This window comes from Otolemur garnettii, unplaced genomic scaffold (assembly GCF_000181295.1).
Source record: "Otolemur garnettii isolate 467f Iridium unplaced genomic scaffold, OtoGar3 scaffold00090, whole genome shotgun sequence".
NCBI classification, from domain to species: Eukaryota; Metazoa; Chordata; class Mammalia; order Primates; family Galagidae; genus Otolemur; species Otolemur garnettii.
In genome coordinates, this window is record NW_003852485.1 from 1,249,966 (window position 1) to 1,264,721 (window position 14,756).

Genomic DNA, 14,756 nt, shown 5'->3' on the forward strand with positions numbered 1-14,756 from the left:
AGTCTCACTTTATTGCCCTCGGTAGAGTGCTGTGGCATCACACAACTCACAGCAACCTCCAACTCCCGGGCTTAGGTGATGTTCTTGCCTCAGCCTCCTGAGTACCTGGAATTACAGGCACCCACCACAACGCCCAGTAATTTTGTTGTTGTTGTTGTTGTTGTTGCAGTTTGGCCAGGGCCAGGTTTGAACCCACCACTCTTGGTATATGGGGCTGGTGCCCTACCCTCTAAGCCATAGGCACCACCCCAAGATATAAAATTCTATACAAGTCTTATGCTGAATATTCCGTAATAATTTCTTTGTTTGGGTGTTTTACTTTTATCTCTTCCTATTCAGAGAGAGTCTATAGTTCTGTGAACCTATTTAGACTTAAATTAGTCCAACAAATCCCCATACTATGAAGATGACACCCAGTAAAATAAGCCTTGGGTACTTCAACTCTGACTGTGGAAATACACCTTTGAATTTTAACTGTCTACATAATATTCATTCTTTCCCTGTTCCTTACTTATAGAATTCTGGTTTTGTGTGGGACTCAATGCATCTAGATGAAAGACAATACTTCTCAGCCTCTTTTGCAGCCAGGATAGGTCATGAGACACATTTCTGTGCAAGAAGACATAAGTGAAAATCTGTTGGATATTTCTGGGAATGTCTGCTTTCTCTAAATTGGTGCATTTGTTTTTGGTTGTCAGTCTCTGTTCTTGCATTTCTTTTTATCCTCTTCCTCTTCTTGCTCTTTCTCTTCCTACTATCTTTCTGCTTTTCGTTCTTCATCTTCCCTGCAAAGTAGATAAGAACTGGGAGACGGAGCAGCCATGTTTAAATCTTGAGGTACCATGGGAAGAAAGCCATGTGTTAAGAAGGCAAAGCAGAAAGGAAAAGACTATGAGGTGTTACTGATATATTTATGCTTGGACTTCCTGTCTCTGGAATTCTCATATTGTAAAAAATATAACCCTTTTTTAGTTTAGTCTTTGTGGTTGAGTATGTGTCATACACAGTGGAATAGAATACCTGATTTATGTTCAACCCCATCTCTCCACTTACCTGACTCCTCACTCATTTATTTACCTTCCTTTCTCCATGGCATCCTTTAGCTTGCCTCTTGAAATTATAGGCAGATTTTGACCATTGGCACTCTTTTGAGCTTGACTCATATGCCCTGTCTTGTGGTCCCCTTGTCCATCCACCCCAGCTAGGGATCAGTTTTCTACCTCCTTCCTGTGGTTCTGAAGACTGATGCTTAGTTGGAGTGTGCACTGAGATGCTCTCAAGGTTTTGACTCCACTGTCATGAGAACACACACATGAGGTATATATTTAATTTCTAAGTCAAATCTTATTTTAAATGGGACCAGTTCAGTTACCTGCAGGTATACTGGTGTGGAAAGTGTAAAGGCAATAATTTTCATAAAAGAAAACACGGTGGACAGCAGAGAGTTGCCCTGAGGTCCTCTGATTAGAACTGTGAAAAATATTGAACTTTGATCTTATGTAGAATGCCTTAACAATCAGCATAAAATACTGTCTTCTACCTAAAATACAAGGAAATGAACCAACAAAAACCCTATTTTGAGAACATACTTGTGTAGTGTATACTTGTGTTCAAGTCTCCTTTATCGAGATGTTTTGGAGGAAGATATGAAGGTTTTGGTTCTGGAGAGCTGGAAGATATAATTGTGATACAAAGGTTAACTTCTTACCTGAGCAGCTCTGTGACAACTATTTTAGAATGAGGACTATTGTATTGGAACTTCATTGTAAGCCAAACACAGGTGACTGGACAATACTAACATTGTTTTTTCACATGGAAAACTTAGTCCCAGAGGGTTTAAACGATTGCTCATGATCTTACAACTAGCAGTGGCCTTACTAAGATAATTTTAGTTTTAAATTTTCCAGTTAGCTCAGAAAAATCTCATCCATCATTATGTGCAACGGTGGGAGTGATTACTGCATGTATTCAAATTTACTCCTGCTGATCAAAGCATAGAAGTAATTTGCAAACTCTGGAATGTTACTGGTGGGTAAGTCAACCTTATAGGAGCACTGTAGCGATAGAGAAAGAGAGCTGGCAAATGCTGGACACAGTGAAGGAAAATCTCAGGCTTGGCAGTTAGCATCGGACTGGCCCCAGGTACTGACAATTGCAGGATAGGCAACCAGGTGCCAGACCAGTGCACTGTGTAAGTAGAGTGGGCCCGAGGCAAATGCCCATGCATGTACAATATGTGAGTGGGGTGTGTGAGGATGCCTAGCTGTGTGCGGGAGGCACTATAGGAAGCTGAAGCACACCGGACCCTTTAGAAAGAGGCAGCTGATACTTAGTTTCAGAAGAGATTTACCTTTTGGGTCAAATATTATCTGATAACCTGCTTTTTCAAGAGAAGCCCAAAATTAAAAGTTTTGCATCATAACCCTGATTTTTAAATGTTGGCTCAAAATGTTAAAGTACTGTGAAGTCATGTCTATGCACCAGCTTGGACTTGCTGGCTACCAGCTCCGGGACGGGGTTTTGGGAAGGAGCAGGGGCATGAGGAAGAGGGGTCTTCAGAGAGAAAATGGACAATGGCAAAGCACTTCAAAATTTTATTTAAGTGTGTCTTCAATACATTGAAAGCTAAGCAAAAAGTTTTACAACAAAGTTTTCCAGAAGAAAATTCTCTTCCCAGTTTTATCACTGTGATTACCAGTTCTTCCCTTCTGTTGTCATGATAATGCAGATCTGTTGTGATTGGAATAATTTACATTTACAAATTATATCATAGAAAAATAATTTCATTGCTAACTGTAAATATGTTGAGGTACTTCATCAAAACAGGAAGAAAATAAGAGAATCCAGTACTTGCATATTTTAAAGCTGAGATTTTAGCAATATTTCAATAACAGTTTATTCCATTTACAATCTTTTGGCTATACAAGGCTAAAAGAAAATTTATTTATTGGCATGCAAAGCAATATGGCTTCAGAATACACCCCTTAAATTTACAGAACTTAAAATTTCAAACATCCCAGGTGACTGGCAGATGATGTTGTGAAGATGGTCTTGAATAATGATGTTCTTATTTCCTACAGATAAAAAACAAAAGGCAATGATTTAATGTAACTCTACATGTAATACAGGTAATACAAGTAACTTATATAGGAAAAATTTCAATGATTTATTTTGATAAAAATTATTTATCAGTCACTTTATCTGTAAATCCTTCCATCATTTGGACTCTTAAAATATTTTCATGTAAAGATTATTTATCCTGATGTCTTCTCATTTAAAAAAAGATTTATAAATAATTATAAAAACAATTAAAATCCATCAAGATAAGTGGTTATTTTGGTGTTCAAAAATTGGTAGTTTTGAATATAATTTTTGCTACTATGCTTACTAAATTAAGTACAAAATACTATATGTACTGCATTTCACCTTTGTGATAAATTTTAGCACATATAGCAATTTTTAATGTGACATGAATATGTGAATTACTTAACACTTCCATGTTTGAGTCATATCTGTGTTCCCAGTGACTTATCACTCATAGATAGTAAATGTTTTTGTAATAAATGGATAGAAAGTGTAATGATAAAAAAAACAAATATAATAATGTACTCTCACATGATTTAAACGTGTAATTTTTATTACATAATGTGAAGTAAAGACCTGCACTCCCCGACATGAGCAGTGTGACAATCAATATTTATGAAAGTCCTGATGGTTTTCAGAATTAACTAAGAAGAAGTCACCTGTCAGTGATTTTATTCTGACGCAACCAGTTTATAAACTCCCTGGTGGCAAGATTATCAAGAACTGTGTTCATCTCATCCGAGAAAGAACCATCAGCATGTCTGCGGCCAAGTTCTTCAACAATGGCTTCTTCCTCTGGGAACCTAAGAAAGCGAGGGTTAAATTAGTGTTTCTCTAGACATTTTCAGTAAGTCCTCATGAATTGCCTACCATTGGTAATACGCACAGATGTCATCACGAAAATAGTAAAGGTTCTATTTACAGAAGGCCTACCGGGAAGTTCCTCAAAACCCCATGTGAACAGGAGACAGTTGGGAAAGTAGAAGGTAGCAGAGCTGTAATCAGAAGCCAAGCCTGTGTAACTTCACATCCTTTTTAATATTTCAGGTTGCTTCAGAGATTTCAGTATGTTGGCAACACAGAAGCTATTGTCAAGACTATTAATTTGTCTGTGAGTCAGCAAAATATATCACATCCTATAAAACCAGAGACTGTCAGAACAGCCTGTAGTATTAGGGGTTAAAGCTCAGTATATATTATATGTTTTGTACTGGTTTCCCATAGAAAACTTTTTGGTATCCCTTTAAAATGCCATAAATATCCTCAAATGTAAGCAATTACTTTACCACTGGTTTTGTAAGTTAGATTGTTAATGTTTTAAGAATCAGCCATGATACCTAGTTCCCTTCATCTTGAGATCTGATTAAGTCTCAGTAAACTTGTTCTAAATCTAATTTAAAAGTAAAAGTTGAACGGAAATTTCCTGGCTCTCCTATTTCAAATGCTAATTGAAATGGTTCGGAGGTCTTTTGTGTTAAGATCCAAGCAAGTAACTAATGGTCTTAGTCTCATTTTCAGCCTTGATTATTTAATGGGAATCTATATGGTGGCCTCATAAAAAATCATTGTGAAATATGTGGATGTTTCTGCATATTTGTACTTTACATGTCACTTTATTAACATCTTATGTTTGGTTCCTTTCAGTCTTCATCACATTTTTATCTGAATGTTTATTAACACATAAGTATGTGTTGATCACATATGTAAATATTTAAAGTCAAACTTTAAGTATTAGAAGTTTTATTTAAATATTTAAAGTTTTCAGCACTCTTTCTTCTTTTTTCCTCATCTCTGACTTTCCTGGGACAGTCCTAATTTAGACTTGTGTCATATGGTTAACAGGAGCACAGTGTATACTCTCAGAGGTGTCCCGGCTTGGATAAGAAAGTCATACCTACCATCACAACACAACTGTAACGAGAAATAAAAATGGAACTTATATCTCTCTATTTTAATACTCCTTACCAAAATGACACAGATTACAGTTTTTCACCAATAGAAGTTATTTCTTTGCTTTGTGAGATTGTACTAATTGCTTCTGTAATCCAGACCCAGATATAGATAACTGGAGTCTTAAATTTTCTGCATCAAGGAAAAAAAAAAAGTCAAGTAAGAATGTACAGACTTACTCTCGCCTTCCTCGGCCTTTCACCAGCCAAGCGATGAATTCCTTGGCAGCCTGGCCTTCCAAATAAGAACTTACATCACTGGTAAAGGTCCCTTCAGCATGTCTCTCAAATTCATCATGACGTTTGGCAATGTTATTCCTGAAAGAAATGTGAAAGTTAAATTGAAGATCTGTTTCTTTGGCAATATGGTTCTCACCTATAAGTAGTGGCAACTTCGGGTTCGGGATTCTATATAGAAAGGGTGTAGGAAGTTTAGGAGGAGAGGGTGGCTGGGGGATTTGTCTTGAAGTTACATTCCTTATCTGGATTGAAGATTGGTGGGGCTAATTTCAATGGAGGTGCTAATGTCCCCTCCTTTCCTGGCATATCCAGTTCCACTTCCCCCTTCTTATCTGTGTCACTAGTTATTCGATCTGCTCCTTGTTTTACTTTAGTCTTGATGGGTTGGTGGGTTTAGCTATATGCTGTGCTATGCTAGTGAGCAAGGCAGCTGTTATTAGTAAGTATGGGGTCAGAGTTAGGTAATTGATTCAAGAGAAAGCAAAGGATTACCTCAAAATGTCATCCAAAGGACCAGGTGATAGTGGATTAAAGAAAATGTGTTCTGCTAGCAAAGAGGAAAGCAAGGGCGCTGAGCCCACCTAGGCCTCAGATGAGTGCAGAGGGAGCCGAGGAGGTGACCTGCAGGGGCTGTCAGTCCACCCACCGGGTATCACCCCTGCAAGGTGTCATCCAAAACATACAGCAGGCACCGCCCTGGAGGGAGGATTGCTGTACATGAATGTAACAAATTGTGGTGTCCCCACTCTAGAAGATGAGGACAGTTGTTTTTGTTTTTGTGAAGTTTGTGATTTCTCACGTTTCACTGTAGTCCTTGACAGGAACCTCTCCCAAAGTCTGTTCTCCTCACAACAGCCATCTTCCTGCAGCCCGACACTCCACTTTCAGAAACTTTGGTTACGAGCTCTGTCTCTTCTATTCTTCCTGCGCGCTCAAGCTTTCTCTCTGTCTCTCTCTCATTCCCTCTCCCTTCTCCATTCTCTCCAGACAAATCTCTGTCCTTTTCCTGATTTTCAGATTCTTTCAGCTACTTTGTATGCATAACTTCCTTCCCCTTGTGGGCCACTCTCCAAAAAAATTGTGAAATTCCACCATCTCTGTGAAACCCTTGCGGATAATTTCCTCCAATAGCCTAGATGCAGCAAAACCCCAACACTCGTCAAAGAAAATCCAACATTAAAATGTATGTCTGACGATAGGCTTGTGTTCTTACTTGCTGCCTTCTCTCTTTATGCGGTGCAGCTAGGCTGTAATTTTACATGCATATCTTAGATTTTATTCCACAAGAAAAGGAATGCATCTGTTTCCATTCCCTACCCTTGGCTAGGGGATAATTTTAATATGATCACAGTCATAGGTTTGAACCCCAGAAGGAAATGTTATATATGCTCTATTTTGGGGGTAGAAATTAGATTAGATTAAAAATTAGAAGTCAGTTTTCAATTTTAATAGAAAAGGGGTAGGAAGGTTGGATATTGCTAAGACAGTTGGGAAGATAATTTAAAGTCTATGTCTCATTGGCAGGTGGTGGTAAGAGGTCTGCAGGGGTGAGGGGTGAGACACTCAGAGGCATAACACAAAGTACAACATACTAACCTTGAAAATCATCAACATGGAAAGAGTTTATGGGCACTATTTGATGAGCATGATGACTTAAGTCAGGAGAAATTGTAGACATATTCGGTATGTTTATTTGTGTGCAAGTTTTGGATCAGGTTTGAGTCTTACCTGTTTCTCTTGGTATTCATCAACCACTGCACAAAATCCTGGGCGCGCCTGGAGTCCAGATACTTGCTATAGTCACTGGTGAAGGTGCCCTGCGAATGGCGCTTGTCTTCATTCATCTGACCAGGCTCAACCAGCGGGTCTGTCTGGGAAGCTGAGAACAATCTGTGAAGAACAGTGATTGGTGCAACATGAATCTCCCCTTGAGAACAGACTCACTTCAGAAGCTTCTTCACTACAAACCCAGGATGACATGAAGCAGTCATATGTCAGTAGGTAGTTTGGAGAAATCGTAGTTTGTCAGGGAATCTCATGGTCTTAGCGGAGTTGAATACATTCTGATTCCAAACTCCAGTAGTGAGTTTCTAAACTGACGTTTTTTCCCAATAGAATTAAATAAATCTTTTCTACTAATTAATCTACTCATGATTATGCTAATAAAGACCGAAGAGAGCAGTGACTTGAATATTTTAAAAGAGTGAAGAATCTCAAATCATTTGGGTGGCAGATTTATGCTCTTAATTCTGTTTCACGTGTATTAATATAAAAACAGGCTTGGCGCCCGTAGCTCAGGGGTTAGGGCACCAGCCACATGCACCAGGGCTGGTGGGTTTGAACCTGACCCGGGCCTGCTAAACAACAATGACAACTACAGTAACAACAACAACACCACCACAAAAGCCGGGTGTTGTGGCGGGCACCTATAGTCCCAGCTACTTGGGAGGTTGAGGCAAGAGAATCACTTAAGCCAAAGAGTTTGAGGTTGCTGTGAGCTGTGATGCCATGGCACTCTACCAAGGGTGACATAGTAAGACTCTGTCTCAATATATATATATTTTGTATATAAATAATTTATATATATATATATTTACATATACACAAAGCACTTACCTAGTTACATGGCAGCTAATCGTGGAAGGAGAACAACTGAAAGTTCAAAGAAGCACAAGAAAGAAAACACTTGCTAATCTGAAATGGGATCAGAGAATCATCCACATGCCAGTAATCAACAGTTGGTTGGCATGGTAAGCATATGGGAAATAGTCAGTATGATTAATATTCAAAATGAAATATGATTTTCACCTGTCAAATTAGCAAAGATTAAATCCTGGGGAGGGGCATTCTGTACTGCTGATGAGCCCGTGCGTGTGTATGAATTTTCTGGAGTACAAGTTGGTAAGATATTAGGAAAGGTTTAAAGTCATTCAGACCCTTCCGCACAGTATTTCTACAAGTAGAACTGCAAAAAGTGGTAAGAAATGTTGGGAAACGTGTACATAAGAAATGTTATTTGCAAAATTCTTTGTGGTAAAATTTGAAGACCTCTTAATGTCCAATAAGAGAGATAGTTAAATAAACATGATACATTTATAAGATCAAATAGTATGTAGCTTTCCATTATGGCTACATTAAGTAGATATTTGTAATGATAAAATAAAAAGCTAATAATATAATGTTAAAAGAAAAAGCGTGATGCAAAGCTATATGGTAAGCTGAGGTATATTTGTATACAGAATATGTAAACACAGAAAAGTAATACACTAACCTTTTTATTTTAAATAACTTTCTTTGGACAGTGGAATTTTGAGTACTTAAAATTTTTTGCACATTTTTAGCATTTTCCATCCTGAACATGTATGATGTTTACAATTAGCAAGAAACATGCTATTTTAAAAAGGAATAAAAAAGAGAAAAGAGTTGATGTGAATAAAATAATCCATTATGTAGTGTGCGAGCGGGGAATGGATAGATAGGATCATCGGAAGAAACCGAGGAACTACAATTTCTCATAAAATTTTTTTTCAACATTTCTCACCCCTTTGGTTATGAAAAAACACACACTCTGGTCTATACTTCAGAATGGTCTGGCTTTATCTCAATGATACTTAAATATGCAAAAATTGTGCAGAGTATTAATTTGAATTACTGAAACCCTCCTAACTAATCATGGTTTCCATAGGCTTTAGAACCACAATGCTGTGTATTAAACTAAAGATTTCATACCTGGATTTCTCCTCTGTGTTTTGAAGGGAACGTTGCCAGGTGCCTTGTACCAGCATCACAAACAATCCAGCCACAAAGTAAAGGCTTTTCATCTTTGCTGCCTGTCAGAACACAGAGTTGGGGAAAGGGAAACAGACGACCATATTTAAACATGTCAGGCTAAATGAGTTCGATTTTGACTAGGTTGATATTACAAATAGAAAGAAAAACCTAGTTATCAATTTTATTCTGACTATATTTCAAGCTGAATGTCAAATATTGGATTATATTATTACCCTAGATTTTTTGGAGGCAGGAAAGAATACAAAAGATGAATTCCACCATTAAGCTTTTTCATTAATGTAGGACACTTCTGTTAATGATTAGAAGGCTCATTTCCAGACTGGGGGAAATTAAAAATGTCCACGATAAACATTTAAAATACTCACTGTAGATGATATGCTACATATGGTTAGCCTGAATGGCACTTTATCCATCATGCCACCCCCTTCACTATCAGTCTGGCTTTCAATTAATAGTCCTTCACTTCCAAGCATTTACATTATACTGCATTTCAACCATCTTAAAGCAGCCTCAGGCTACAACTTGGCATACCAGCTGTCGGTTCAGATGTATTATTCATTTATATTTTAAATAGTGTAACTTGGTCTAGACTTTGTAATTATAAAGCGGCCAACAGATTTGAGGTATTTTAGGGTGCTTTGACCTGTTCTAAATTAAAGGGAAAAAAATCATTTTAAAGACAAGCAATTTGCAACAAGCACTAATGCTTCTGGCAACGTGAACAATCACGACTGAGAAACTAAGAGACTTGTATCAAAAAGAAAATTAGCGCTTGTTTCTGAAGTCTTGGAAGTCCCCAGGTGGGTTGATAACTGGACTTAGTCCAGGATATGTCATTCACTGCTAGTGACACCATAGACCTGGTTGTAGGACACACCTGATTGCTTGTCCTTTATATCACACAAGCAGATGTCCCATGAAGCCACAGGATGCCAAGGACTCGACAAGGCAGTGTGGAGAGGGACTGGGACCAAATGATTGTGGGGCAGAATGTCCCCACAGGGCAGCTTTTCTATTATCTGAATGGAAACCTCAAGTCCAGTTGTGGGGTTCTCTCTGCTACTTTCAAACCCAACACTCTTTTTTTCTTTTTTTTAAGAAGTGGGCATTTCAGTTGGATTATGCTTATCCACAAATAACTTGAATGAGTATTTTTAGTAAATGACATTTGTTTGGGAATAAAGATTTTACAAATATCATTTTTAATGATCAATCTCTTCTTTAACATCCTCGCCACATTTACTATCTACCTCTGGCACTAAAACGGAGAGAGTGTAATACTTGTAGTGGTAACTTTTTTTCTTTAAAATATTAAGCTTTTAGAGATTAGGTAACTAATTACATAAAGCAACATAGTTGGAATTATATAGTCACCTTTCTTAACCCATCAACATTAGATTACTGATTTGGCATTTTGTTATGTTTCAGTTTAGCCAGTTGCTAAATTTTGGAACCCCTACCATATAAGGTAGTATTTCTGATTATAACTGTCAGCTATAATATCCGTGCTTTCAGGAGCATTTAAAAATTAAACACTTGTATTTAAGATTATGCCACTATTGAAAAATTTCTTGTAAAAAACTGAAAACTGTCAACTTCGTACTAAATAATTCCTTCTACCCCAAGTCCCTAAAGGGTTTGCAATATCTCTTGTGTTCCATTGAGGCAGATTTAGAGTAGATGTTACTCTGCCACTTTGGAAGCTTATGGAAGAAGAAACAACCATAAAGAAATGAATGTTGAAAGAACTGACTTTTTAAAATCTCATTTATTCATTTTGTGAAAGTCTATGGAATCATAGAAAAAGTTAAAGATAGAATTATTTAAATATTTGAATACCAGTGCTCAGAAAGTAAATATTTACAGTATTTTAGTATCAAATCTTATTCAATAAGAAAAGAATTCCCCATTATTCTATCCCTCTTTAGGTGGTCTAAGGAGAGTCTAAGAACCACAAATTTCTGCTTGAGTTTAAAAGGAAAATACAGCAACAAAAAAATGTAGGAAGTCTTTTAGAAAGATTAATCTTAGACCTAGGAAAGAAGACATTATACAATATTGTATTCCTAAGTGTAGATTGGCATTATAGGCCACATAAATACTTTTTAAAGGGGTTAGCTTATTTCATCTAATAGGTCCTCAGAATGTGTGGGAAAACCAGCCACTTAATCATTCACCTATTGAGGATCTTTGTAAATGTATTCTTTGTTTTCTGGAGTTTAACTGGGTACTTTAGAACATCTTATTCTTTTTCCTAACAAGAAATATTAAAATTTTATTCTAGAGTGTAGCTATTTTAGATTTTATTACTATTGGCTCTTAATACATAGGAAATATTTATTAGTCTATGGCTTTGGATTCATCCAAGAAATCCCCAAGGATACTTGTTCTCTGCACCCACCATGTTTGCTTTCTAATTTACAAAGCACTTATTTCATGGGCTTTGATTTTTCTGATAGACTTTTCATAAGAAATTTGAATATTGGAAAGATGATATTGAATCTACTACTTTAGAAAACCAGAGGTTTTAATTGTTAAAGAGCAATTTGCCGTTATAGTTTCTCTAATGGGCACAATTCTGCTCAATTTAAAAGGCGCCTTCTGTTCCAAGAGAACAGAGTAAGCACATCTCTCAAATCCAAGGAAAAATAATTTTTCAAAATGTTACCACTTATTTTAAAACACAGTTTTCTTAACAAAGTTTTGTGACAACGGCATGGATTTAAATCTTTGTTTTTCTATTTTATTTCTTTCTATATAATTATTTCTAAGACTCACTTCGCAGCTTCGCTCTGTTAAAGTACATCTAAGTGTATCTGATGTAACCTTCTTCATCTCAATTCTTCCCTGCCTGTAATTGGTGATAAAGTAGAAGATGGAAGAATAACACTTGAATTCATAATGCATTGCTCCCTCAAAAATAGTGTCCCCAAAGCAGGACTCCAAATGTTAAAATCGACCGGTATTAGTCTTACCTTCTGACACAGCAGCGTGGCGCAGAGCAGACAGGGAGAGCGCGAGCCCTTCAGGGGACTTGGGACGTGTTCGGTGTCCTGAGCTCTGCACTTCTGCCCTCGAGTGCACTGCTTTATATACTCTCCAGCTCTGTTTAGCCTCACAGATTTTACGCTGACAATATAAATTTCTCATCTGTAAATAATGAGCTTTTATTACAAATGATTTCCCTCGCCTACTCACTTTGCTCATCGGCATTCTCGGCTTAGATTGGGTGAGACTTCAGAGACCCGGAAACTCTTTATTTACTCTTGTCTCTTTTTTTCTCTTTTCTTTCTCTCTTTTTTTGGTTGGGAATGGAAAGAGCATTTGTGAAATTCACCTTCCATCCTCGGTCAGGCATGAAAACTACTTACTTAAGTTCTCTAAAGGTCAACGTTGAAGACAAAAGACTTTGAAATGACAAGCCCATGGCCGTTCTATTGCGTGAGGAACCTCATGTGAGGTCCTTACTAGTCCTTCGGTTTGCTGCTCAGCCCTGAGAGTTTACCTGAATAGAATCATTCATTCGTTTACCCACGTAAGAAATCATTCATTTAAAACATACTTATTAAAAATCCTCTCATTGCTTCCCACTATATGGAATTAACTTGTGTTATTTTCATGGGGGGATTTAAGAATGTCACTTAAGACTTGAAGCAGCTGTTTTAAGAAACTGGATTCAAATGGAAAGGAGGAGGCACAATGAAGATTAAACATCCAAGATGGGCGATGATAACAAAACAGAGTCTAAGACTTCTTTTTCCTTCTCCAGTATGTTTCAACTCTAATTTTACTGATGAGAGACTGGGGTACTAAGCTACCAAGGAATGAGAAGGGAGTAAAACTGTTGAGGGGAGATGCGTATTGTCATAATTCCTGACGTGTATGACCTGCCACACTGTCCTTACAAAATCTGTAAGATTCAGAAGAACGATTCTGGCCACTTTAGAGAGAGAGGAAAATGGGAAATAATGCGGACAGACAGCATGAGAATTACTGCCAGCATCGTTAGATTGTGGTCTTGCTGCCACCAGCAAGCCAGGTGACTTTGGGCAAGTGACATACTCTCCTGGACCTCTGCCTCCTAATTCGTAAAATGAGATGGTGGGTAAATGTCCCTTCTAAAATTAAAATCTTATTCCATGTGACTGAATCATTACAACACTTCCTAACTAGATTCCAATATTCCAATATAAACAACTGTGTGATGCAACTGATCACTTGTAAGGAAGCAAATCATTGAGACAACTGAAGAAATATTCAAAATAAACTTAATTGTACAATTTGTGCATCAGACCAACTATTGGAGAGTTACTTAAAGGCCGTAGAGATCAGTTCCATCCATGTCAAGTTGGTAGACCTCATTGAGGGATTCTTGTGCTGGTGATTTATTGATGGTATGAAGCTTTGCTATTCAAAGTGCGGACCAAGAACAAGAATCACCTGACAGCGTGCTATAAGTAAAGAATCTCATGCCCATCTGGTATTTTAACAATTCACACACATATTAAAATTTGAGAAGCACACCTGTATAAAATATCAATCTCACTTTATCACCTGGGTGCGGCTGGTGTCTTTATCTGAGGACTGCTTCTTGGCACTACCAGCAGAGGGGGCGAAAGAGCAGAGAAAGGCGTCAGGCCTCCGGTCAGTGGGGAGACACCTGTAAATGCAGTAATGGCTTCAAAATGTGGAGTGATTTAATACGTGATTAAATTGTCTTTCTCTCTGGACACAAGCTTTATAAATATATAAGCTATATTTGTATTAATTGTTCTGGCAGGTTCAGTTTTATTTTTTCCTGTTGTCTGGGTAGATGTTTCTTTCTGTCTCTGTCGCTCTCCTTCCTTTTCAGACACTGCCTGTTTGTAGAGCAGCCCTAAGAAGGGAACTCTACAAGTGAAGTATACAAAGTCTTTACCACAGCCCTGGCATCTCAGTAAATACTCTTCCCCAATATATCACTACAAAATGTATTACTTCCCCTCTTCCCAAAATGCTTTCTATTATTTTAGAAGTGACTATCTCAAATTCTTTTGAGAAATTTCCTATCACTTCACTTCCAGCCTAATAGCACTGATTCTTGGGGGCCTTCAATAACATAATGATAAGCATTCTGAGGATACAGAAACATTAAGAGTCCATTACTCTCCTTTCTTGGATGGGCAAATCAGGTTTTTTAATGGGCACTGTATTGTCAGAAATTAAGGCAAACATCAACTGCAACTTGGATGTGCAGATCTTCTTCCAGCGACTGTCTCAGCACCAGCCTCTAGATTTGGCCTTCAGTTCCTGTCATTGCAATTATTTGGTTATTTAGACATGAGGCAAGAAAAGTGGGAGCCCTATATTTACGTGGCTAGTGTCATATAAGACTTCTTTATGATGCTCAGTACTGCGGCCAACTGCCACGGGCTCACAACCTGTGCAGTTCTATGGTGCTTCATGCTTGCCTTAAGGTTTTCCTTTTACTATCTTGAAATTCTTAATAATTTTTCAACATGGCTCCATATTTTTGTTTTTGCACTTGGCCCCACAAATTATGTCATTGGACATACGTAGGACCTCCCAGTGTGGGGGGTTATTATATGTTTATTTTCTGTAGCTGTTTGGAATACTTAGGTTGGAATGTTTGAGAATGGAAAAGATCCAGGTTCACAGTGCATTTTGGTTGCAGGTCTATGGGCAATGGAG

At 37.7% G+C, this 14,756-nt stretch overlaps 1 protein-coding gene across 1 annotated transcript; it reads right to left on the reverse strand.

Moving 5' to 3' along the window:
* Nucleotides 1-2,584: 2,584 nt before the first annotated feature.
* GCG (glucagon) lies at nucleotides 2,585-12,281 on the reverse strand. The gene is made up of 6 exons (XM_003795140.2): nucleotides 12,041-12,281; nucleotides 9,003-9,103; nucleotides 7,002-7,163; nucleotides 5,214-5,351; nucleotides 3,744-3,887; nucleotides 2,585-3,074 (listed from the first exon to the last, which is right to left on the reverse strand). Exons 2-6 carry the CDS (start codon nucleotides 9,092-9,094, stop codon nucleotides 3,068-3,070), a joined length of 543 nt encoding a protein of 180 aa, XP_003795188.1. The 5' UTR covers nucleotides 9,095-9,103; nucleotides 12,041-12,281; the 3' UTR covers nucleotides 2,585-3,067.
* Between the last annotated feature and the right edge of the window lie 2,475 nt (nucleotides 12,282-14,756).

Excerpts from the sequence above, each read along its gene's own strand:
- GCG (XM_003795140.2), bottom strand. The coding sequence starts at position 9,094 with ATGAAAAGCCTTTACTTTGTGGCTGGATTGTTTGTGATGCTGGTACAA. Across the intron at positions 5,352-7,001 it reads ATGAATACCAAGAGAAACAG|GAATAACATTGCCAAACGTC; the intron begins GTAAGACTCAAA and ends CATTTCTTTCAG. Across the intron at positions 3,888-5,213 it reads AAAGGCCGAGGAAGGCGAGA|GTTCCCAGAGGAAGAAGCCA; the intron begins GTAAGTCTGTAC and ends TCGCTTTCTTAG.